This window comes from Narcine bancroftii, chromosome 3 (assembly GCF_036971445.1).
Source record: "Narcine bancroftii isolate sNarBan1 chromosome 3, sNarBan1.hap1, whole genome shotgun sequence".
NCBI classification, from domain to species: Eukaryota; Metazoa; Chordata; class Chondrichthyes; order Torpediniformes; family Narcinidae; genus Narcine; species Narcine bancroftii.
In genome coordinates this window covers 209973375-210001128 of record NC_091471.1, presented here as the reverse complement: position 1 = coordinate 210001128, position 27754 = coordinate 209973375, and the positions used below count along the sequence as shown (strand labels likewise).

Here is a 27754-nt window from a genome sequence, read left to right as displayed (position 1 = left end):
ATCCATATTTATTAAATCAGGAAGAAATTCATTAATCCTATTCGCCAATACTTTTGCTACAATTTTATAATCTACATTTAACAAGGAAATAGGCCAAAGTGTTTGGCCTGGAAGTCAGCCTGAAGAAAACTGAGGTCCTCCATCAGCCAGCTCCCCACCGTGACTACCAGCACCCCCACATCTCCATCGGGCACACAAAACTCAAAACGGTCAACCAGTTTACCTATCTCGGCTGCACCATATCATCAGATGCAAGGATCGACAATGAGATAGACAACAGACCCGCCAAGGCAAATAGCGCCTTTGGAAGACTACACAAAAGAGTCTGGAAAAACAACCAACTGAAAAACCTCACAAAGATAAGCGTATACAGAGCCGTTGTCATACCCACACTCCTGTTCGGCTCCGAATCATGGGTCCTCTACCGGCATCACCTACGGCTCCTAGAACGCTTCCACCAGCGTTGTCTCCGCTCCATCCTCAACATCCATTGGAGCGCTTTCATCCCTAACGTCGAAGTACTTGAGATGGCAGAGGTCGACAGCATCGAGTCCACGCTGCTGAAGATCCAGCTGCGCTGGGTGGGTCACGTCTCCAGAATGGAGGACCATCGCCTTCCCAAGATCGTGTTATATGGCGAGCTCTCCACTGGCCACCATGACAGAGGTGCACCAAAGAAAAGGACTGCCTAAAGAAATCTCTTGGTGCCTGCCACATTGACCACCGCCAGTGGGCTGATATCGCCTCAAACCATGCATCTTGGCGCCTCACAGTTTGGCGGGCAGCAACCTCCTTTGAAGAAGACCGCAGAGCCCACCTCACTGACAAAAGGCAAAGGAGGAAAAACCCAACACCCAACCCCAACCAACCATTTTTCCCCTGCAGCCGCTGCAACCGTGTCTGCCTGTCCCGCATCGGACTTGTCAGCCACAAACGAGCCTGCAGCTGACGTGGACTTTTACCCCCTCCATAAATCTTCGTCCGCGAAGCCAAGCCAAAGAAGAAGGTCTATAATAAGTAGGTTTTAATGATTCCCTATCTTTTTTAGGAATAAATGTAATTATCACCACAGAAAAAGTTTCTGGAAAACTTTTGTTTAGAAGCCTGATCTATTACTTTCATAAATAATGGAATCAGTAAATCTTTAAACTCTTTATAAAATTCAACTGGAAACCATTTTGTTTTCCCTCTTCAAATCAACTTTCCCCCTCCCCAACCTTTTTAATCCGACGTCTGCTGCTTTTTTTCATTGTTTCAGGCCCGAACGTTGGTTCCCCTTTACATTCAATAATTGTCTGCGTGGTCTGCTGAGTTTCTCCAGTACTTTTGTGCATTATGCTCTGTATTCCAGAGAATATTGAATTATATTCACTCTGGTGTAAAATACCAAATAAAGTAAAATTACATTTAGTTAGACCTTAGTTGGTATGTTTTGTACAGCTATTTTAGCAGATTATACAAAAGTCATTAAAATCCTAAGAATGCTGTAACATAGTTTTTCATCATATTGTCAAGTTTTACTGAGATATACCAGTGAACACCCAACATTTTATTCATGACTTCACCAAGTTCAGAGTTTCACATAGGCTTGCATGGACATGGAAATCTAGTTTCCTGAGTGACCAAATGTCACCATATGCTCCCATTTTAAAAAAATATGAGAATTTATTTACTATTTAAGTTACTTTTTAAAATTTAGACATACAGCACAGTAACGCGCCCTTCTGGCACACAAGTCGTGCTGCCCAAATACCCAATTAACCTACAACCTACATTTGTTTTGAAGAGTGGGAGGAAACCAAGCAAATGCACACAGACAGGGGGAGAACGTACAAACTCCTTACAGACAGGGCTGGATTCAAATCCGGGTCACTGGCACTGTCATAGCAATGTGCTAACCGCTACACTAACCGTGCTGCCCCTTTTATAACTTGGGTGTTGTATTTCAGATTATAATTGTATTAATAAATTTTAATACTATGATTCATTTGGCTTATACAGGAAACAGCTTGTTGCTTGTTTGCAAATGTGAGAGACATTTGCAGCTATTCATATAATTTGACAGGTATGACAGCCAGTGAAACCTGTGATAACCAGCTAACAAAACATTTCTGTGGGAAAATTGCAACTGCTGGAGATTGGAGTTGGAAACAGAAAAGGTTGGAAACACTCCACAGGTCAGACTGCCTATGTAGATAAAGAAACAGAGTTAATGTTTCAGATCCAACCCCCTTCATCACAACTAGGAAAGAGAGGATACATATTCATAGGTCTGCTACTACAAGCAAACTTCTTTTTCTCTTTTCCATTTCTGATGAAAGGTCTTGGACCTGAAATGTTAACTCTGTTTCTCCTCCCGCAGATGTTGTCTGGCCTTGTGATAGCAATTACAAATTATAACCCTGCACTGCCCAAGTTAAAACTGGCTCCTTACAATAAATTATTGCTGTTGCACTCTCTGTACATAGAGGTATAACAAATGTGGATATACATCAGTGCCACAAAATTACCTGTTTACAATTACAGGGAGAGGCTTGAAACACTGTGTCTTTCCACATAAACACAGGAAATTACATTTTTAAAATATATGAAGGTTTTAATAGAGGATTCTTTAACTTATCTTCAATGAGAAACCCTCAAGAGTTTAAAATTGTCACTAATCGAGTGCAAAAAGAAATTAAGATCAATTGTTTTATGCAGTAGATTGCAATGATTAAGCCAGTTGAATTTTGTTTATGATGAAGGTGATGAGAGTTCATTGTCACATTAGTTCAATGTACAGTCTGTCCGGGTTGGCAGCGAAACCTCATCACGCTAAGCACTGATGAACCTCAGGGATGCATGCTACTGTTCACTGTGCTAACTAAATGCACGGACATTCTTGCTTGTAGCAATTACACAAGTACATAAAATACAAACAAACAATAAATCCAAATTAAATTATCGCATAAAAAAGGATAGATAAATTACAAAGAACTATAACGTTTATAAGTTGGGTATTGATCAATTTATTTTAAACTTTGACTATTGAAAGGCTGTTGACATTTAATGCTGCCTTTCATACTGAGGAGGAAGGTCACCACATGACCAAAAATCCAAATGTAATTGCTTACAATTGAAAATACGGTATAACTCCGATTATCCAAAATCGGATTCTCCGAAATCCTCATTTATCTGAAATTATTTTAGAGCTGAACTGACCTCACATTTTGAAAATAATTCACCCGGCATGAATTTCGAATGACGATTGTCCTCTTTTCCGATATAACTCCCTCCCCTCTCTCTTTCCATTTCTTCTCAAATTTCCCCTATTGACTTTTCTCTCCAACTCTCCCTCTCAAACTACGTGCCACTGTCTCCCAGCCGCAAACGGTCAGAAGAATCCCTTGCCCTAGCATCATCAAGGAGAGCAATGTCCCAGGCAGGAGCAGGACTTTGGGCTCAGTGGCATTCCCTCCCCTCCTATCCCATTCCCTCCTTCCTTCCTTGGCACACTGATGGCGACTCCAAATCCTCCCTTCAGCCTACTTCCCTGGTGTCTGTGTGCGGTAGTCCTAGGAAAGGATTCAGAGTCGGGACTCCAGTGTCAGGAGCTCTGGTGACCGAGGAAACAGGAGCCCACTGACTCGCCAGTGAGTGTTCCACCAGCCCAGGAAACCTCCCTGGGGATCAGCTTCAGCGGTGGGTTCGTGTCGGGGATTGTCAGCAGCGGTTGGGTGGTCTCAATGATCGGTGGCCACATTGGGTTCTTCTCAGTGATCAGTGGCAGTGATATGGCCAGCTATTTCTTGGTGAGAATTAAATATTATTTTAATGCTTTAAAAGTCTTCCCTTGTTGATTGTTGTTGATACAAGTGATTTGCTGTTGCTACTGGGCTGCTTTTAAAAAATGACCAATTCTCTGAAAAAATGCTTATCCGACATAGGCCTTGTCCCGACCATTTCGGATAATAGGAATTGTACTGTAATAAATACATTTTGGGGAAAAAAAGCAAACATAAATTGCTTTATGTTCTTTTCCAAGATACCTTAGATTTTGATGCCTTAGTATTATTTGATGATGTTGTGTTTGGAGTGCATTGCATTTTTAAATACTTCTTTGGCATTTTTGAGTATGCATTTATTTAAAAAATATTGAGCTTACACCAATCATTCACATAAAATTTCTCAGTTAAAGCCTTGCTCAATAGGTTTTGTATAGTGATAGAGATTTGTTAAAATGCAGTATTGATTAAAAAGCTAATATGTATGATTTATGTGGTTTTAGGATTCCAAAACTACTATGATGCCTGTTCAGAAGGTCTGAGAGATGTAAGCAAACAACTTAAATTTGGTGGTCCTGGAGGTTCATGTCATCCTCCCCCACACTCACCAATTTGTTGGGGCTTGCTAAATCACTGCAATAATGGGACCAACTTCTTTACAGGAGAGATTGGCGTACGATTGGATTACATTGCATTGCACAAAAAAGTAAGACCTGCATTAATTCAACTAGCAGCACCAAAATTTGTTTGAAACATAATTTATTTTTTGATTCCTTTGTTTTTAATTTGTATTTTAGAAGGTTGATTCTCCTACTTGGTCTTAACTTGTTATTTGATCAATTTTGATTGTATGTAATAATTGTGATATGATTTGATGAAAAAATTTTGTTATGACAAATGGCCAAGAGTACATACAGTATTTATTGTAAACATTGTGAAATGTGATTACAGAAGCAGTCCTTTATATGAAATTATACAAAGCCTGCTATAATTGGAAACTTCTCTGTGTTCTGATTCTTGTTGAAGGGCACTGATGGAAACACCTGTTGTAGCTCTTTCCTAGTGATAGTGTTATTTGTAATTTTACTGCTTGTTAAACATTCTGTACAATAGTTAAATTATTAATTTCCTTAAATGATCGCACAACTATTGGGCCATTTTTTCCAGTATAAAAGCTTGCTATTTGGCAGATTGCATAATGTATGTGTGTGTTACGAGGAATCTGTGACCCCTATTTTGAGTTCTGGTTGTTATTCATCAATCAGATGTATTCATTGCAGAGTGCAATAAGCAAGAGAAATGCATTTTGTCTTGGTAAAATAAATGCTTGTTTTTGAACAGGCTGGTTCTGGGTTTAGCTTGAATTAATGGACCGAAACAATTACTTTGCATTTTAACATAACTTGAATGTTGAGATGACCTAACTAGACTGGTATTTAGTTTAACCACTTGCTATGTAAAAGTCTTGTACTGTATTTTTAAATATTCCCTCAGTAATAAAAATAGATTTATAGTTATCCAGTCAAAGATGCATTGACTTTAGGTCTAAGTTTTAATTTTACAAATCACACATATTACCACTGTTCAGGGGCTTCAATAAAATATTGCAGAAAAAGAGCAATGAAAGGAAAGCAAAGAAGGCACGAAGAAGGCTTTCAAAATGTAGTGTTGACTCACAACAGAAAGAACTTTTTTCCCATTACCTTCGCACTCCCCACCCCACCTCTTACCCTCAGCAAAAGTGCCTCAAGGCTGCAGAGAGGACAGAGACCCAGTGGAACCGAAGCATGGTCTTGATTCTGATTTTATGCATGAATACATCCTTACAGGGTTCTCATTTCTCAAGACTTCCTCTTAAGAGTGTGAGGGTGATCTGGCTGCGACATCTGTCATACCATTGATCGCTAGAGATGATTTGGCTGAAATGGCTGGCTCGGTGGGTATCACCCTTCCTTCACAGCTCCATGTGCGTCCCTCCCGAAGGTCAGCACTCGGTCGCAGAGAATGAAGAGCACTGCGTCCCCGGTCTAGGTACATGATGTACCTACTCCCCTGCTAGTCTAAACCTCAAAGACTTCCTCGAGTCCTTTGTAATACACAGATCCATACCAACCATACCACGATCTAACTCACAAAAGTTAAAGGCAGCCATGTGATCATTTCAGATTTATTTTCAAATGCAACCCTGAGATTCTTTTTCCTGTGAGTGAAGCAAAAAAACCTGTATATAATATACACATGGCTGTGCAATATAGAGAGGAAAAAGATTAATAAAGTGCACAAGTAAGAGTCTTAAATGAATTGCTAATTGAGTGTGCTGTTGAAGATCTGACGGTGGAGGTTCCTGAACCTGGTAGTGCGAGGCTTGTGGCACCTATATTTCTTCCCTGATGGTAACAGCAAGAGCAGAGCTGGGTGGTGTGGATCCTTGATGATTCTGCTGCTCTCCAATGGCAGCATTCCCTGTAGATGTTCTCAATAGTGGGGAGGGTTTTACATGTGATGTCCTGGCTATGTCTACTACTTTTTGGAGGACTTTATGTTCAGGGGATTTGGTGTTCCCTTACCAGACGATGATGCAGCCGGTCAGCACACTTTCCACCACACCTCTGTAAAAACTTGCCAGTGTTTCTGTTGTCATACCAAACCTCCGCAAATTCTTGAGGAAATAGAGGCACTGACATGATTTCTTCATGATGCCATTTTCGAGTTGGGTCCAGGAAAGATCCTCTGACAACCAAGAACTTAAATTTGCTGATCCTCTCCACCTCTGATGTACCCAATGATCATTGGATCATCAAACTGCTTTTACATTAATTGGCTTTTCCAGATGAGTGTTGCAGTTTAAACATATTGTCCTGTCCTCAAACCCCTCAGTAATCTCTGTGCCTGCAGGTATATTGCATTAGATTTGTTTGCAAAATGTAAAAAAAAAACAAATATGAAGAAAGACATTTTTTTTCTAAGAAAAGGGCAAATTGCAAAATGATGTTGTAGAAATATTACAATTATGAAAATGGAACAAGGTGTATAGAAATGGAGTACATGGGTAGGTCTAGGTTACACACTGACTCTTTAATAACACATTCAGGTTCAAATTGAATTTAAAATAAAGAAGATGGAAACAAAGATGTTGGGGAAGGAATGGAGAGGAGGGACAGATATTGCATGGTCCCCCTTAATTAGAATAACATAGACAGATAAGAGAAATGATCTTGTCCCACTGGAACAGAAAGTAGAATCAGGAGGCAAAACCCTCAGAACCAGAACATGCGGTCCTCACCACCCTCCCCTCCCCTGCCACTATCCTGCAGCCACAATCATCTTTTTTGCAGCCCTGCAGGTAAATTGAAACTGGATGCTTGCTCATCAAACCAGAGAAGAACATTCTATGAGCTGACCACTGACAACAGATACTGGAATCTGCCCCAACTGCCCTGATGGCTGTGACATGCAATGAAAGCCTTTTCAATTATTTATTTGATGGCTCGAGACATTTAAAAACCATTAAATAAAAGGTTGAAATAAATTTACTAATATAAGACAACCAGAAACAGATCCTGTAAACCACCAAATCAGTTCTGACCATTTAATTCTGAGAAGAGGTGACAAAAAGTATCGGTGAGGACATGCCAGTAGATGGGATTCATGTGGACTTAGTAAAACTCTCAACAGGATGTGCCTGGGATGGGACAGCTGGTTACGAACCTCATTATTCCTCACTAGAGCAAAAAAAAAGGTTAAGGGGAGGGGGCACAAATGTATATAAAGTTGAGGTGTGGAGAAGATAGACTAAAGGATGCTTTTCCCATTTTCAGAGAAGAAAAAACTAGAGGGTGCAGATTTAGAGAAAGGGAATATGAGAGGGTTCTTCTTCACCTAGAGACTGTAAAGTACCTGGAATGCACTGCCTGAAGCTGAGTTACTGACGGCATTTCAGAAGTGTCTAAATTAACATTTGATTGGCTTAGGCACAGCCGGCTATTGACAAAGTGCTAGACATATTATTATGTGATCCAATGATTCACACATCCATCTACACAAATATAAAAACAGAAAATGCTGGAAATAATCAGCTGATCCAACCGTATCTGTGGAAAGAGAAACACTTTTCAGGTAGAAGGCCCTTTGTCAGAAAGGATATTGAATAAACTTCTTAAGATGCAGGAGGTTGGGAGTAACCTCAGTGAACCTGTGGAGGTTATAAACAAGCTGATTTGGCCAGTGAGTTAATGAGTGCAATTAGGGAATGAGGGCATGACAGAAGAACATGGATAAAAGAATGCATGTGTTGCAAAATGCAGAACAGGAAGACATGACTGGCACTACCAGACAGAGGAAAGAAAGAGGGGAAATAATACAAGCTGAGCTAATATTGCAGATGGATAACTGATACAGACAGAGAAATCATGTTACCTGAAGTTGTAGAATTCAATACTGAGTTCAGAATGCAGCAACATGCCCAGATGAAAACTGTTCCTCAAGTATGCATTGGGCTTCTTTGTGACTGTACAGAAGGCCACAGACTGATAGGTCCAAGTGAGAGTGTGATGAAGAATTAAAGTGGCAGGCAATGGGAATCTCAGAGACTGGACATAGGTGTTCTGCATAGCAATCGTCCAATCTGTGTTTGGTTCCTCTAATGTAGAAGAGACCATATTGTGAATGCCTAAATGTAGTACATGAGATTGGAAGCTACACATATCATTCAGTCCTTTGCCTAGAACATCTGTATGGGTCCTCAGATGTTGGAAGAGGTGAAAGGAGAAGTGTTGGCTTGCCTACATTTGCAAGGAATAGAACTGCATTAAGATTGGGATGGTTGGTGGGAGCAGAAGAGTGGACCAGAGAAGCATGAAGGGAAAGAGAGGGGAAGATGTGCCAGGCATTGAAATCTCCTTGAAGATGGCTGAATTACAAGTGTCTATGAAGTGAAAAGCTTTTGTTGCGTAAGCCTAAAAGACGTTTCATTTCAAGCCTCCCCCTCCCCCACACTAGGCTTGCAAATAGACTCATGCAACTCAAATTACAAAATGATAGTTTTATCAGTGCAGATCAAAGTACAGTATAAGGATGCATCTAATTTCTAAGATTTCTAATTTCTTTGTACTTCCTCTTAACTGTTTACCCCATTCAATATTTTGCAGTCATCTGCCTTATCCACAACAGTGGCATCATCCCTCTTTAGTCGAAATATTCAATAAGAATCGTGTCTGTATCCTTAGCCTCTACACACTGGTTATCTTTTCGTTCTTTCCTAATCAGCATAATGTACATAAAAATCTTTGTGTATATCAATTTGTTATTATTATTTTACTTCAGAATTATTTTTTCAAATAGTACTGAGCATTTTGAACAAATGAATGATGTTCATGTCATCTTCTTTCTATGGTGTAGCAATGGAAAAATCGATGCAATTCACACACTCTTGATCATGCAGTGCCAGTGCAAAAATCATTTATCAAAGGCACCATTGTTGGATTTTTTTAATTCAAGGATCATGATTTATTTAATGGGGATACTTTCATAAACAGTTTTACTAAATTTCGATCATCATGTAAGAGAAAGTACAATGAGCATTTTATTTGGGGGGAAAGTTTGTATTAAAATAATTAAGGATAATCTGAACAATACGGCCTCTAAAACTGAGAAAGATTGGAAAAGCCATAAGGTTGATGTCGCAGATTGTGACATTAGTGAAGCCCAAGTTCTTTCAGAGTCACTTCTTTATTGTTTTCTTGTTTTGACAGGGGGCTGGTACTTCTCAACACATCATAGAGCAAGAATTGGATACAGTTCATCAGATCCAGAAACACTTTCCTAAATTCCAGTCAATTCCCATTTACAATGATGAAGCTGATCCACTGGTTGGTTGGTCAATTCCTCAGGTTTGGAGAGCTGATGTGACTTATGCTGCAATGGTTGTTAAGGTAAATAAAAAGGCCATTTCACAGTTAAAAAGAACAATATACATTTACTTTCTCTTACCACATTCAAGGTGTCTCAAAGCATTACAGTCACTGAATATAACAGCTCTCACAGCAGCATTGTAATAAAGATCAGATTTTAAATTCAAACATGGAGCACGGAGCAGGCCCTTTTGGCCCATGAACCTGTGCTGTCCAATTTCACCCAATTGACCTACAACCCCTGTAAGTTTTGAATGATGGGAGGAAACCAGAGCACTTAGTAGAAACATACATAGACAGAGGGAGAACGTACAAACTCCTTACAGACAGCGCTGGATTTGAACCCAAGTTGCTGGCTCTGTAACAGTGTTACACTAACTATCAAGGGGAGTTCTTTGACTCTTGTGTGGTGTGAATGTTACTTGTCACGAATTAGCCCAAGCCCAATGTCTTCGTTTAGGCAAACCACGAAGTGGTTCTTTATCTGTGGGAATTACAATGGAACTGAACAATCGTTTGTAAACATCATTACCTGTGACCTAACCCTGAGCTCTACCATACCATACCATACCAAATGAATTAAATTTATTCACAAATTGTTTTAGAGAGAAAGATAATGGAAGCCTCCTTAACTTCTTGTCAAAAATAGAGATATAATAAAAAGTAAAATATCTGATGGAATTTCAAAATGTCTTGAACTGAAATTTGCCGTTTTCTGGGTGGAATGTGGACTGGATAATTAAGGAGTTAACAACTGATTATAAATAGTGTTTTGTTTGAGTGTGGGAAATTTCAAGGGCTGATTCACAAGATTTTTTACGTGAACCAGTTTGGCTCAATTTTTATGAATGATCTTGTTAGAAATTAAAGTACCTTTAAAGAAATTGCTCGAGACAAAAATTGAGAACAAAGAACATTTATTACTACAACAATGCAAAGTTGGGTGCTTCCCCTTACCCTGGGAATACACACATACACTGGGGCTCACCCAACTTTTATACAGTCAATTTCAGTATCAGAGTGCCCTCCCCCTTACATTCTTCTGCCCCCTGGATGGGTTTGGCATAGGCAATCCTTCCTGCCTACGTGCAGTTTCAGTACACTTGGAGGACCAGGGGGTATCCTGTGGGTGCCCCATCATGTCATTGTCCTTATTCACACCTTCCTGATTCTCTGGGCTACAGTTTCTTGATATGCAGAGTTGACTCATTCTATCTAGGGTTGGCTAATTTCATATGTATAAATCTGTGTATGGTTAGCTAATTAGAAATGTATGACTTGGTACTTCTGTCCAGGGCTAGGAGACCCTTATCTGATCCAGACTACCTCAACTTCCTACATTCTATTGTACCTTACCATTCCTTATCTTAGTCCTATGGTCTTGTCACAAAGACTAGAAGATTCTTATGTTAATCGTGCTGACTCTGCTTTCCTGCATCCTAAGCCCCAAGCTTATCCTGTTTGAACTGGTTTCAGCCATTTTACTGATGAACTTTAGTTTCTTCCATGTTCATAATTTTAGATCAATTTTCCCATCTCTCACAATCCTCACTTTTCTTTTAGATCAGTAATACTGATCTTTCACCATGATCAGTGTTACTGATCTTTGGCTACTAGTGTCAGTGTGACTGATCCCCCCCCCCCCCCTTCCTCACTTTTCTTTTAGATCAGTAATACTGATCTTTCAAGTGTAAGGTGTAGTTTTACCCAGCTGGTCAATAACCGAAATGTAACACCTGTGTAAAGTCTTTAGGTAGGGGAGCACCATGAAGGTCAGAGTAGCGAGTCCAGCTGCTTATTAGAGTTGTGAGTATCAGGCTCCAGTTCTCAGTAAAGAGTCTAGTCCATCCCACATCAGTCCGAAGTTGCCACGTCTGAACATGGGCATGGGCAGAATCACGTTGAAACATTGAAGCAGTGTCTTTAACCGCCCGACTTTTGTAAGCATTGTCCTGACGAAGTCTGTGAGAAACGCTGCCTTCAGCAGCGAACGAGTAGCAGTAGTCAGGCGGTTCCGTTGAATTGTGGCTAGCATCTGATGTCCTCTTCAGCCCCGAACCCTAGGGCCACCGATCTCCGAAGGCTGTTTGGAGCCTGATATTAAAGTGTCAAGCAGCTCACGTTGTTGGAAACTGGTACTCACCTTCAAGGGGTGATGAAAAGAGACCAAGCTGGGGGGGATTGTTTCTTGTGATTTAACTGTGTGTTGCAGCTTGTCTGCTAACATTAGCATATGTATCATTGAACTTGTGAGTTGCAGCCTGTCTGTGTACATTAGCATATGTATTAACTCTCTCTCTCTGCTACATGTACAATCCTGACTACCATTCTGTCTGTCTTTGTCCCACCATGTCCTTTGTGCTATCGCTTCAAAACTCCTTTCTTTAATACCTGTGTAGGCTAAGATACAAATTAGATGTACTCCACTAAAGCTGTTCAGTTCCCCTGGTCTGTATTGGAATCCCTTGTTAACCCATATTCCACTATGACTATACATTAAATCCATGCCCTGTCTACATTCTAAAGGAGCACAATTGTAACCTCTGCTGCCCCTATTCCAGGGGGACTTAAAACATAGCGAGTACTGAAGTGACATATCCATTTAACGAACAATATTCCAAAAAAATGAATAAACAACAATAAAAGTAAAACCCATTGAAAACAGCAATAAAATACAACAATAACTGAATAAACAACGATAAATGTAAAACCCATTAAAATACGGCAATAAAAATACAACAATAACTGTATAAACCATTAAAATACGACAATAAAAAATACAACAATAACTGTATAAACCATTAAAATACGACAATAAAAATACAACAATAACTGTATAAACCATTAAAATACAACAATAAAAAATACAACAATAACTGTATAAACCATTAAAATACAACAATAAATGTAACATTACGGCACTTTGTCACGGCGCAGTGTAAGTTTCAGGTCTGAAGGATGAGGAACTGCACGCCAGGTTGGGGGTTGAATCTGTGTGTCGTGATGTTGTGGTTCAGAAGCTGGTTTAATTCTTTGAATGTGGGTCCAGCCTTTCTCTCTTGTTCTTACTGCGGTGTCTGTAATTAAAAGTACACAGAAGGGACCATCCCAGGCAGGTTTTAGTTGATCCTCTTGCCATGCTTTTACATATAACCAATCACTAGATTTTAATAAAATGAATAACAATCTGACTTTCCTTTGTGTTAGTGTAAAAATTGTAAAATGAAACACAAACCATATTTGCATGGGTTTTGAATATGTTAGACCTTATTAAAATGCAGTTGGAGCTGCTTGTCTGTATGGGGCACAACCCTCCAATTTGTTAGAGTGAGTACATAACAGACATTGCAGCACAAGAGCCCCTGCAAGAGAACTTGAAACATATTCAACCTTTAGTTCTGCCTTAAGTAAAATGCCTTGTGCCACAGCTCACAGGAGCTGGCCTTATTTAAAACAGTCTGTAAAACAGGCACCAAAAAAAAGTTAAAAGATGTTCTTATGAAGATTGCACACACAATAATTTAAGTACAGGCTAGTTTCTATTATATTCCACTTAAAGTTTAGCTGCATGAATCCTGGAGCTTGTGGAGTCATTAGTGAATCAAGAAATATTGGTGCCATGCCAATTTCATTCTAACATGCCAATTTCTCCAGTCCTTAAGTCAGATGTACTGAATAGCATCTGGTACAAGATCTGTGAGTTCTTAATGATATTATTATTCTTATGCACCCAATTGTTCTGAACTATGCCACCAATTTAAATCATATTCCACCTATTGCAGTACTCACACAGCACCATAGACCAGTTCGCAGGTTTATTTCTCCATTAAGCTGAATCCAGTCGCGCAGGGTTTACCTCCGTGATTATTTACAATGTAACTTCTGCACTACCGGATTTAAATATAAACCTGATGAATGGGGAAAGTTATCATGAATTAAATAACAGCGGCAATACAGAGAAATTGTGCTGAGGCATTAATTTCACTCCAGAGGAAAATGCACCAGAGAAATGAATGATTAAACTTATAGGAATCCCCATAGGAATCCCCAGAGGTATCTTTATTCTCCAGAGGTGGGTGATCTTTAAACTCACGGACCTTGACTGCTGAATGTGTAGAAGAAATGTACTAAATCTGTTGATAGGGCTCCATACCTCTAACTGCAAGACAAGAGCCTGAAGCCTCAATTTCAAGTGCCACAGTGCACTTAAAGGGACATGCACACTCCCCCTTCAACTGGCTGATCCAGCCACTTTACACATCAGATCCTTTCTTTATCTTACATACACTTAAAATAAGACGTGTAGAACTCACCCTATTTGCGCAAACATTTCTCCCTGCAAATGTTATAACATCACAACTCTCAGGTACTCCCTGTGCAAAATCACATTTGAATACAATTTATTTCATAAATTGGAATTAACTGGTAGTTAAATTCGCTAATTCTACAGTATTGAAAAACGATCATTTATGACATTTAATTTTTAGCATGAATTTTAATCAATATTGGTCAGTGACTGAAGTGGGAAGTCGTGATTTATGAAATTATCTCTGGTCTCTACTCTCCCACTCCCTGCACTTCTCCCAACATTCAGGAGCTGGCACACAGTCCCTGCCTTTTCCATGTTACTCATCTACTATTACTTTAACTGCTTGCATCAAAATGTTAGCCTTTGCTTTCTGCTTATCCTCAGATGTCTGGACAAATGCTTTTTGTGTGATCTGTAGAAGCTGGGTTATTCCCTGCTCATGCCAATTTTCTGTCTTTTGTAATTTTCTCTTAATGTCTGGGGCTGAGTTGGTAACAAAACCTGTTAGTACCAATTGTTCCCCTGCTGGGGATTCTATGTCGAGACCCCCATATTGTATATATATATGGTCCCAAAAATTGGTCTAACTGTTCAGCACATCCCTGGGGATCTTCTATCAGGGAGGTCAGTTCTTTCTTAAAGTTACACACTTCAGTACTGGTCAGGGGCACATTTACAAAACCGAGACCCTCTCCCATGGGAACTTCCCGCAGTGGTCTCATCCAATTGGTTTCTGGCTTATTAGGTCTGGGTTCCTGCTCCCTGAGAAATGAATCAAAGGGTTCTGCCCTTTCTTCCTGAAGAGTCTCACGCTGTTCTGAATTAAAGTTACCTCTCTCTCCTGCCAACAGAGGTGGTAATCGAGTGCTTTGTGAGCAAGTTATCATACCACTCCTGCTCTCTTCTCTCTTCTCTAGTGGTGGGGGAGGTGGGGAAGGTGCAGAAGGGTAGGTCATAGGAGGGGAAGGAAAGATAGGAGCTGGCATAGGAGGAACATAGGGTGGAGGGAGGGAATGTAACACATCCCAACCCTGTGATTCAGGGACAAGAGGTTCCTCCTCTCTCTTATCCCTGGATTCTTTCTCATTCAAAACCAGCTGTTCAATGGATCCCTTGAGCCAGCAGGCTGCATATTCCCTGCTCTCAACATTGTCTTTCTGGTTTTGATAGAGCCATAGGTTCAAAGCTTTACACATCCATTCATCCTCGGATCCGAATTTTGGCCAGTACACGGAGCTCCCTTTAACCGGGTATTTAACCCATTCATTACAACAATACCTGACCATCGTCAGTTTGTCTTTACCGCGGGTCTTTCCTGTGCCCCACTCAGATAACATCAACCCAAGCGGGCTGTACGTAGCTATCTGGTGGTCACGTCCTGTGTCAGGACTCTCATCTCTACTGCCCGCTATTCCCATGCTTAGGAACAAGTAAAATACTCTTACCGAGTTCTGGCAGTACTGCTCTAGCGCGCGTCCTTCCGCCGTTTGTTCTCAATGCCTCTTCTCGGATATCACTCGCTTCTTCCACTGACCAGCCACCCGTCGCCCGTGAGTCCAGCTGAATCAGCCGGGGTGCACCTACTCTCGTCGTCGGGGTACTCTGTCAGTGGAGGGAGTGTGATCCCGGACGAGCCCCCATTTGTTAGAAATTAAAGTACCTTTAAAGAAATTGCTCGAGACAAAAATTGAGAACAAAGAACATTTATTACTACAACAATGCAAAGTTGGGTGCTTCCCCTTACTCTGGGAATACACACATACACTGGGGCTCACCCAACTTTTATACAGTCAATTTCAGTATCAGAGTGCCCTCCCCCTTACATTCTTCTGCCCCCTGGATGGGTTTGGCATAGGCAATCCTTCCTGCCTACGTGCAGTTTCAGTACACTTGGAGGACCAGGGGGTATCCTGTGGGTGCCCCATCATGTCATTGTCCTTATTCACACCTTCCTGATTCTCTGGGCTACAGTTTCTTGATATGCAGAGTTGACTCATTCTATCTAGGGTTGGCTAATTTCATATGTATAAATCTGTGTATGGTTAGCTAATTAGAAATGTATGACTTGGTACTTCTGTCCAGGGCTAGGAGACCCTTATCTGATCCAGACTACCTCAACTTCCTACATTCTATTGTACCTTACCATTCCTTATCTTAGTCCTATGGTCTTGTCACAAAGACTAGAAGATTCTTATGTTAATCGTGCTGACTCTGCTTTCCTGCATCCTAAGCCCCAAGCTTATCCTGTTTGAACTGGTTTCAGCCATTTTACTGATGAACTTTAGTTTCTTCCATGTTCATAATTTTAGATCAATTTTCCCATCTCTCACAATCTGCTTTCTAAAAATAAATGCGGAGGGCAATAAAAGAACAGCGATGAGTAAGGAAGACAAAAATTGCATAGGTATTTGAATCATTTATGCAAGTTTTACAAATTAAATGAAATAATATACGATGTCAGCAGAGCGAAAAAGAACAGATTAATAGCACTTGTCGTGGTCTAGACAAAGTTATCAGGCAGCTAAAAATGTTGACAAAATGCTGCAAACCAGAACAATAGACAATTCCACTGAAGGACTAATAGGAGCCACATTCTGGACACCTTTAAAATTCAGGTTCTCATGCTGTACAGTCAGATGTGCAGAGAAAAGCACCAAAATTCCAGAGCTTTGGTACTGCTGTAGCAGAAATTGAGAATATACTTAACCTTAAATTTAAAACCTAAAGTGAAAAGACTTAAAAGGGGCTTGATAGGCAGTGTATTTTTGTACACTGAGGGTAGTCAGTATATGGAATGAGTTGCCAGAGGAAACTGTGGAGGAGGGTTCGTACAATTGTGATATTTAAAGTCATTTAGGCAGGTATGAGGAAAGGATAAGTTTGAATAGAAATGGTCCAAACTCCAGAAAATGGGGCTAGTTTGGAATGTCAGCCTTGTTGAGATGGACATGTTGGACCAAAGGACTGGTTTCTGTGCTGTCAGACTCTTTAAAATGGAGAACTGGAGCCTGTTGTTTTGTCAGCCAGGCTGCCTCATTGTATCACAAACAGACAAAGTAGTTTTACTCAACGGTGCTTTCTTTAAGTGTAAAGCTAAAAGAAAGTTCATTACTACTACCCCCCGCCACCACACACAATAAGCACTACTCTATGTTTGAACATGCAGTGCTTTGTGCGACCCATAAGTTTATATTCCCAGTTTACACAAGTCTGAATCAGGTGCAAATAACCTTAGTTACCCAATTATTTCAGGTACCCCGACCTCTTTCCTACACCCTGCCCCCTCACTTTGCATACCCCTCAGCCTCCAGCCTATCATCCATTTTCATCCCTCTCACGCTCTTGGTTCCATCCAGCTGCCTCCCACACCCCTGTCCTCTTCCACTTATCCTTCACCTTTCCCCTAACCCGCTCCTGTTATTATCTTCCTTACTTATCAGATTCCATAACTGGCAGGCTTTGTGTTGTAACTGATTACCCTCCTACAACTGACTCTCCATTCCCCTCCACATATGCTGCCTGACCCCCCTGAGTTCCTCCAGCTGCTCATTTTTTTTGGCTCCAGATTCACAGCTGCTGCTGTCTCTTGTGTCTTCAGTTAACCAGTTCTACCAGTTAGCTAATTAAGTGGGAACTAGAGGGCATTTTGCTTACCAGTTGTTACCACTTGCTTGCTAATGCAACTGAAAATGAAATTGTAAAACTAATTAAATAAATGGCTATTTGAAATTAAATCATCCCCTTACTTAACAAGATCTTTTACCTTAGCACCATTTTACTGCACTAACACCATATCCTAAAACTTCCTGTATATGTAAAAATCCTTCAATCTCTTTCTCATTTCCTTGACTAAGCTACCTTCCACCACCTCTCTAATATCTTTACAATTTTTTTTTCATCCTTCCATCCTTGCAATTTTGTGTTGTTCCCTTTGAGAAGCAAGACCATGCTGGGTATCTGTTGACATAAACAGACCCTCATCACAGATCATCAGTGCCACCACACTCTTTCCCACACTGTCCTATATAAGAAGAACACAGAAACTAAAGCAAATATGAGCTGGAGCCCTCAAGCCTGCCATGACATTCAGCGTGATCATGGCTAATCTCTCCTTGGCCTCATCTCATCGCCTGTGCCAGTTTCCAAAGCCCTAATTTTTCTGATCTTTCAAAAATTAGTCAACCTCCTCTTTAAATACCCTCAATGATCAAGCCTCCATACTCTTCCAGGGAAGAAATTAAAGTAATTTGTTACAGATCCAGAAGACCCCAAAACCCAGCAGCAATAGAAATTCACCAGGACAAATGGTTACTTAAACAAAAGTAGCTTTTAATTTTCTTTAAACATAAAAACAGGATTAAACTTTAATTTATTACTATTACCTTAAACTAACTTAACCCCCTTCTAACTCTAAGCGTGCGTGTATGTAATGCATACAAGTTCAAAAAAGTTATTTGACTCACAGTCCAATCTCACTTCTCACTCCTCCAAGTTCACCGGTATCAAGCAATTCTTATGAATTTTCACCAGGCTCTGCTGCTTAAATGGTTACCACTCAGGAAGATTCTTGTTGGTTTCAGAGAGAGATTCATTGTTCGTTGGACACAAACTGATTTACTTCCATCAGTCACTTCAGTGTCTTACCAAAGAAACTTGCCCAATCATGGGTTTTCCAAATGATAACCTCTTCTTTCAGGTCACCACAGAGTTCCTCTTGTTTCCCTTATTTCAGGAGAAACACTCTAGCCAGCCATTTCCTCTTGTAAGGACTACATGTTTTCAACAGGCTGAACTCAGAACTCATAACACGTCTTCAAAATGGGGTTTTCCACCAAGCTTGCCAGGTTGTCATGTTGCAGACTCATAAGCCACTGCAACTGAATTCTCTCTCTCCAAAAAATCACATGTTTTTCCTCTCTCTCTGCTTGCAAAGCCACATAACCCCCAAGCTCCAGACCAAATCTTTGAAAGATTTTATCAACCTCTTGAGCTAGGACTCTTCCATTTGTACCTGCTTTTGAAATTCTTTGGCAAAGCTCTTTGCAAAGCACTTGCATTTTAAATGAGATCTCTTTTGTGAAGTGTTAATATCTCTTTGTGAAGTGACCTACTCTCTAAACCCCCACATTCTATCTCTTTTAAAAATGTATTTATAAATAATATAATATAACCCGTCACAGATTTATTTTCCCCTCCTTCCTGCCTTCTGCAAGAAACATGGAACATCGCGTGTACAGATTTATTCTTTCCTGCTGCCTCTCCCAGGCAGGAAGAGTTGGACTCCTCCCATTATATGATGAAGGACAATAGAATCGTGTTGACAAGTTAGGTCAGGGCTGTGTGTCCTGTAATGTGTAATCTTACTCCTGATACCTAAAAGCCTTTCCTCAATCTGCAGAGCGCAAGATAGGAGTGTGAAGGAATAATCTTGCCTGGATGAGTGTACCCTCATCATCCAAGGTGCTCAAGGCTAAGTGGCCAGCCTGCCTTCTTGCCGTCCCATCCACGATCTGAGCATTCACTCGTTCCGAATTGAATTGAATTTCAACAAATGCAGTGCAATAACTCAGAGGCTGTCAGACAGCACCTCCCAAACCCACAGCCTCAAACATCAAGGAAGACCAGGACACCAAGGGACTTAGGAGAAACAAATATCACATTGCATTGTGGCCGAGACATAGATCGTTGTTCCTAGAATCTTACCCAACATCATTCAGACAATACTTCCTCCAGGACCATGGCAGCTCAGCAAGATGGCTCACTATCATCTTTTCAAAGGCTATTGGACACCCACATCCAATAACTGAATTTTTTAAAACCTTATATTTTATAGGACTGGAGAAATGTGTAAAATGGTCATTGAGAAATCTGGAAAAAAAAGCCTTAGATCAAATCATTGGCTGGATTGAGACCCTGTATCTGTCAATGTATACAATCAGTGGGAAAGGGGACCCAGTGCACATTAGGATACAAGCAAATAGTGTTTTAGGCCAGCTCTGGCTAGCTTCTGATATGTGTATCCAATCAGCACACACTGACTACACAGAGTAGTCATTAAAATCTTCAGACAGTATGATTAAATGATGTCTGCATTGCAATGAAATGGTGGGAATTTAATTGTATTGCACAATCAAGTGCCTGTTTCTGAACATTATCCAAGTTAACACTCAACTATCTCTTACAAACTTCGTCTTAGAAACGGGTTTGCATTATAACCATGCCTCTACTTGTCTGTACATTTTGTGCAACAAATTGAGTGTTTAAAGAACACCAACCATGCTGTTTTTTGTACACCAAACAAAATAGAGGAGAAATAAATCAGGAAATATTGGAAATATTTAACAGGTCATGCAAAATTTTGATCTGATACTTTGGGTTGGGACCTTTAGTACTATTTATTTTGTTTTACTTCTGACTGCATCCCAGAACCAAAATTGTTCCAACTCAGTCATTAAGCTGGAGTACAAGACTGATGTGTGCGTAAACAAAAAGTCGGAGGTGAGCTCCGAGTCATTCCAGACTTGCTCACCTGAATATTCAAAGGTATGGGCCTTAATTTCTGCAATACAATGATTCTGTACCAACCTGGCTGCCTCATAACAATGTCACTTATCAATAAAGGTCTACAGTTAGACCCTGGAAGGCACCTCAGTAGGCACTGTGGATGAAACTCACCATCGCCTTCGATGCATCAGCACAGCCTTTGCCCATCTGGGGAAAATGGTCTTTGAAGATCAAAGTACAAATTTCATACATACCTCATGGACTGCAGTGATCACTGCTCCTGTATGCCTCTAAGACGTGGCAAACACAAAGCAGGCACCTCAAAGACCCTCTCTCCAACTTCTATCATAGCTAGAGATTATCAGATGGGCAGAGAAAATGTTTCAAGGATATTCTCAAAGCTTTCTGGAAAAAAAGTGTAACATTCCCACCAATCTTGTGGAATCCCTATGCCAAGGGTGATAAAAATACAGAAGGAACATTTGGGATTGCACTGAGAACCTCAAATCTGTTTATCAGGAGCACACAGAAGTGCAATATACTGTAAAAGGCAGAAGGAGCATACCACCTACCAAACTACTTGCAGCCTGGCGTGTAGCCAAACCTGTGACTACTTCACACATAGGTTTCTTCAGCCATCTGAGAGCCCACCAAAGAAAAATGGAAGCAAGTCACCTTTAACCCTAAGCAAATGCCAAGCAGATTTCAGATTTATTGTCAGAGTACATACATGACATTCACATACAACCCTGAGATTCCTTTTTCCTGCAGGCACAGCAGAATTACCACTAATTGGTAGTGCAAACATTAACTGCACACAGCGTGAACATGTAAACAGACAAAAGAATTGTAAACAGATAATGAATGTAAACAAACTGTGCACAGGGAGAGCAAAGAAAATCAATATAGTGCACAAATAAGAGTCCTTAAATTAGTCCCTGATTGAGTTTAGTGTAACAAGAGACTTTGCTGTTTCTGCTGTTTAATGCTCATATTGTCCTGTGATGCCCGTTGTTTATCATCCACACATCCAACCCCATTTGTAATAAAAGTTTGATATTTGATGATTGAACAACCAATTCATAATAGCAACAGAATGCATTTCTTTGGCTTGGCTTCGCGGACGAAGATTTATGGAGGGGTATGTCCACGTCTGCTGCAGGCTCGTTGGAGACTGACAAGTCCGTTGCAGGACAGGCAGGCACGGTTGCAGCGGTTGCAAGGGAAAATTGGTGGGTTGGGGTTGGGTGTTGGGTTTTTCCTCCTTTGTCTTTTGTCAGTGAGGTGGGCTCTGCGGTCTTCTTCAAAGGAGGTTGCAGCCCGCCGAACTGTGAGGCGCCAAGATGCACGGTTGGAGGCGATATCAGCCCACTGGCGGTGGTCATTGTGGCAGGCACCAAGAGATTTCTTTAGGCAGTCCTTGTACCTCTTCTTTGGTGCACCTCTGTCTCAGTGGCCAGTGGAGAGCTCGCCATATAACACGATCTTGGGAAGGCGATGGTCCTCCATTCTGGAGATGTGACCCACCCAGCGCAGTTGGGTCTTCAGCAGCGTGGATTCGATGCTTGCGGATTCTGCCAGCATTTATTGAGCATCTAAAACAACAACTGTGTACACATTATACAGATGTACATCGTGCTCCTATTGTTGTTCTTTAAACAGTCAACCCAAATGTTCACATACATCCTCAAACACATTTAGATTTATACATTTAGATTTTGTGGGCTGTACTGGCCTGGACACCCCACCCTGCCAACCACATTGGCACCCCCTCCGACCTCCTTCGCACCCTGCCCCCCCCAACCGCAGACAGCATCATCAGCACGCCACTGATTGTTCTGGTACAACTATCCCAAGTTAGTCTTTTCCTCACAATTCAGAGAGAAAAAAATGCATAAAGGGTTGTTATTTGTGGAAAAACTTTCTGGTGGACCCTCCCAATGTGTATCCGACCATTTCCAGTTTAACAAGAAAACAATAACCTCCATCCACTGTGTATTAGAAGGACCGCTGTCAGACTTTCAGTGCAACAAGATTAGACTCTTGGCTAATAGGGATGTAAATGCTATCGTGTCTTTCTGCAGGGGATTTAGGAAGTTGTGGGAGATTCCAAATATTGCAGTCAATGGGGAGGGATGCATATTGACTAAATATATTTTGGTTAGTGTGCTGAAGACTCCACTCCAGAACCCTTGTATTTTGGGGCACTGATAAAACATGTAACTTAGGTGGCAAGGGAAGCAATTACACGTATTACATTTGTCCTCTATTTCAGGATAAATGGCTGCCAGTCTGGATTTTGAAAAGTGAACCCTGTGCAGCACCTTAACTGAATGAGTCCCAAGTGGGCACAGGAAGGTGGTGGAATAAATTCTCTCAATCGCCTATCCCACGGATTCTTCTCAATTTCCATTTAACCAGTTCAGATGGGAGAAAACTTTTGATCCTTTGATAGGACTTCCCATTCCTGATATTCCAACTGAGAAATCTGACAGGTGTTTCCCCACCAGGAGTGGTCTAATTCATTATTTAGATTATACATTTAGATTTTGTGTGCTGTACTGGCCTAATTGGGTGTAAGCACCAAGGTGGTTCCTCCCAACCCCCGTCCAGCTACACAAACAAATTTGTATACACACCCACACACTTACTACATTCGTCCCAGTATTAAGATTAAGCCATGGGAAAAAAACTCTTTACTTCCATGTAGTCCAAACATCCTTGCCCCTAAATGTCAAGGGCTCGGAGAGTGAGCTTAAGTTGAAAAGAAACGTAACCATCCCTCCCGCAAATTTTGAATTGGATTTACAGGCACATTGCAAGGCACTTCGGACAGCTCTACGTCGTTCAGCCCAAATAATTCACGAACATTTGATTTTGGTCTGCTTTGGAAGTCTTTATTTTCATTAATGGTGTTCATCAAACTTCTGTCTAAGTGATTTGTTTAATTCACTTAATCACAAGTGACACATGACAGAAGTCTAAGTTGTTTGTTAAGATATGGTCACAATAGTGTTTAGATAGGATTTTTGACTTCTCTGCACTATACAGGTACCTTCAAATATAAATTGCATAAAAAATACTTATAGAGGGTACTCAAACACACAAGAAACACAGTTGCAGGTTTCTCACCATGTTTTCCATTTCAAATTAATGGTTCTTGTCAAAATTAAAATCTATCGCATTGATCTATTACTGAACACCAATATTTTCTTGTTTTCTTCTAGGTAATATCACAGCACCAGAATCTGCTAATTGCAAATCCAGAGAGCACGATAAATTTTACATTGCTTAGCAATGATAATGCCTTCCTGAACTACCACCCAAACTATTTTACACAGAGGACCCTTACGGCCAGATTTCAGATGAACGACACAAAACCACCACATGTACAGATGATTCGCAAACCAGTGCTCACTGTTATGGGATTGTTGGCATTATTAGGTAAGTAGAAAAGTATCTGTCAGCTCGATATTTAAAAAATTCCAGCTATTTATTCACATATCATTGCTTAATAAAAATAAATTAATACTTAAGGTCTTTATGTTGTAAATAGCTTAGCCATTGCTGGGAAGCATCCTTTATTTTAATTGCCGGTCTGAGCTGAGATAGCTGATCTTGGATTAATTAATTCATGGAAGATCACCTAAGTTCCTCAGATTTGGATGGAAATAGGAGGGCTTCATTGCCCAAGTCCATCATATCAGCTTGAACATTTTCATGTGCATACAAGAGAGGATAAAAAAGGATTAAGCCCCTTTAGGTGCATTTTTTGCCAACTGTCGTTTTAAGACTTAATAGCCATCTGAGTGAGGTAGTGAGAGTAATCAGTTACTAAAGAATCATAGTGCAATCAGACTAATGGCTTCAATGGAAATTGAATATGGAAAAGAAAACTTAGTTTATATTTTCCCTTGATACGATGAAGATTAGGAAGATACAAATCACGCCATTAATATTGCATGGATATTGATACTGCATCAAAGATAAATCCAAGATCTCATGAATTATGATTGATATTCCAGTTCTGTAGCAAGTCCTTACACAATATCAAATGTCATTTATCATCTTAATGTGTACAAGTAAAATGGAAACATCATGGATTTTTGACATGTGACTAGTTGCTTTGTGTATACAGGGTAAAGTTTATCTACCACCAATCATAAATGTGCAAATGGTCTTTAATTATCTCCCCATTTATGCCGATACCTTCAGCTCAATAGGAACTTTTAGATGAGCCGAAAGAGCAGTTTCAGGTGACAGCTGCCTCAAAAATGCAAATTGATGCATATTTATAAAAAGTTGTTTCTATTCAATTAACATCCTAAGACGTGGCAGGTCTGAATTTGTCTCAGTAGTTACAACAGATTGACAGGCTATGCTCACCGCTTTCTCTTCACATGTCAAAACTCAACCCCATCGCATGTCTATGTTCACATGGTACAGTGAAAGGTGCATGTCCTGACTCTCCACAGACCAGTTCACCACAGTAACTGAGAGCAGTTAGACAGAGGAATAAGACCAAGGGAGTGGATGGGCCAAAATTAGGAAGCCATAAAGGAAATGCTCAGGACATCTGTAGGGCAATACTTGAGCCTATATCAGGGTTACACTGAAGGATACCTCGGCAAATTTCTGATTCACCAGCACTGGTCAAGTCTGATGTTTGCCATACAACTAAGCTTTTACTGCTTTCACGGAGGTTACAGCATATCACATCCTTTGAGTAAACATGAAAGCTTTCATTGATGTACCATACTTCATGCCTAAAATTCAGTTGCCATATAAGTGATGTAAATGGTCACCTCTTCCAATTTTCATCAATTTAACTATATTATTTAAAAATGTCACACATTTTTTGAAATGGAGAATTCCGCTAAGTCTGTTCAACACATTTTAAATGGTCCCTGAAACCCTATTACAAAGTATGGTGTAACATTCTTTAGAGAGGAAGTAGAAAAATGAATTTGTTGGGCAGTCTGGGTGGGACATGCATTTTATAATCATCCACACGTTAATTCCTTCCCGGAGAGTTTGGGTTTTTGCTAAAATAGCTGAGACTATTTTTAGGTCTGTTGTTCAAAATGGCACGAGTCCTGTTTTTGAGTCACCTGTATCCCATTTTAACAGATATGAGCTCATTTCTTATTACTGAGTTAAATCCACTACTATGTGAATGCTCATTGTTGAGGTAGGGGGATGTTTATTGTTGGTAAAAAATAATGTCCAACAGATTCATTTGGAAATAGCATTGCTTTTTTTTAAATTCTTGAGAGGTGCAAGTATCAAATTGAACCATCACAGCAAATGAATATGAATGGATCCTGATACAGGAATTAAGGTTCTACTGGAAGAACATTTTGGCATTTCCGAAGAATCATTCCAATAGAGGGCTTTTATTAACAGACTGAAAGGGGTCACCACTACTGGCCAGTGGGAAAAACATCTCCATCTGTTATACCAGTAGGGTGGAGTATCTCTACAGCCATAACTAATAGCAAGCAGTCAGTATAATTCCCTCCCCTCCCAACCCCCATACATCATCATATTCATCCCCCTCTAAAATTGACTAATTTTAAGAAAATGTAATAATGGCAAAAGCAAAAAGCATGGGTCACAAACAGAATAATGAGGAAAGGAAAACAAGCCTCGAGCCTGAGTAAACACTGCAACTGTGCTCACTGAAATCATAACCAAGATTAGAAATGGTCATAAGTAAGTCTTTGTGGCGGCCTTGAGATATGTGCAGACCTTCTTAAGGACACAGACGTTGGTGATTTATCTTTAACAAGAATTTTTGTCAGCAGGTGTTGGCTGATCCATGAGTGGTCTCATTCTCTCTGGATCTGGGCTGATCTCTCCTCTACTCACTACATAGCCCAGTATGGCTAGGTATACACACTTGTCATCGTTAAGGGTCAGGTGCAGATGTTTGGCCACCTGAGGGAATTTTTGTAAGTTCTGATCGTGATCATTTAAGTCTTTGCCGCATATCATGACATTGTCCAGATCAGGGTAGAAAGCCCATGAAGGCATGGGGACAACAATCATACTCCTTACAGCTGGAATCTTAAGCTAACAAAGATCATGGAGGAACTCAGTAAGTCAGGAAGCATCCATGGGTAGAAACCCAACATTTTAAATCAAAGCCCTTTATCAGACTAAGATCCACATTGTCCAATCTAATCGACTACATTCTGTGTACTCGGTATGGCATTGATGAGAACAAACACAGATTGGGTGACCCCTTCACCAAACACCTACACTCTGTTTGTGGATCTAAATTTGACCTAGCTGGAGTCCACCATTTTAACTCCCCTAGCCATTCCTACAGAGACCACATCTTCGCCCTCCTGGACAGCCTTAAACCTAACGCCATGAACACCTGTTCTCATTTTAAGCAGTCCTATTGATATCTGATTCCACTGTTTCCATCTCTTCTTTACTTATTCCTGTTGTCATTTCTTCCCCTACCCACAATGATTTCTCCCTCCACCAGTCTCTCTACCCCTCATACCTTCTATACCCAGACACCTCTGGGTCTCTCTCCCAGACTCTTTCCCCTTTATATGTGTAATGTTACCTTTTTAGTCTTGATAAAGGGGTTTGACTCCAAACATCTACTCATGGACGCTGGCTGACCTGCTGAGTTCCTCCAGCAATTCTTTGCTCAGAGCTCTTGTGTCTCCTCGCAATTTCCACTCTTAACCCTTTCTTTCCAATGGGGTTTCAAACTGTGCATAAATGTTCAGTCTCTCCAGAAGGGAGGCATCATTATCCTTAACTCACAAGGTTGATTTGTGATCTTGATCCCTTGCCACATGCGCCTCGTTGCACATCTGTCTGTGCATCTACTGCGCATACCCCACCCCCTTTGCCTTCAAGATTGCACAGGAGAGTTCAGCCCTGGCTGATCTTTGTGCCTTGCTACACCCTGCCCTGAAGGCAGCATCACAAGCTGTGAGAAGTGCCAGACCTCAGCATTCCACCATGGTTTCTGGTTAGCCCTGGTTTAGCCCTGATTTGTTCTCAGAGATGTCCTCAATGTTTGTGCTGATATAGCCAGAAACTGAGCTCGTGTTCTCATCGATGTTTACGTGACCATTTAGGTGGCCACCTTCCTGAAACAGCTCCAGCCTGTGGTCTCAAAGCAGTGCTCCACTACTTCACCCGGTAATGACCTGGTCTCCCTGCGAACTGACCTAGTATGCTTTGCCAGCAGTCTGTACACTAGGGATTGCAGGATGGATATGTGATCCAAGCAACCA

At 40.7% G+C, this 27754-nt stretch overlaps 1 protein-coding gene across 9 annotated transcripts in view; it reads left to right on the top strand.

The window, feature by feature from the left end:
• idua (alpha-L-iduronidase) overlaps positions 1–27754 on the top strand; it is a 236747-nt gene that overhangs the window by 135303 nt on the left and 73690 nt on the right. For all 9 annotated transcript variants that reach the window (XM_069926493.1, XM_069926494.1, XM_069926502.1 and 6 more), the window contains 3 exons: positions 4268–4470; positions 9515–9694; positions 23714–23930. In XM_069926493.1, the coding sequence (XP_069782594.1) occupies positions 4268–4470; positions 9515–9694; positions 23714–23930 (600 nt within the window). The remainder of the gene's footprint in view (positions 1–4267; positions 4471–9514; positions 9695–23713; positions 23931–27754) is intronic.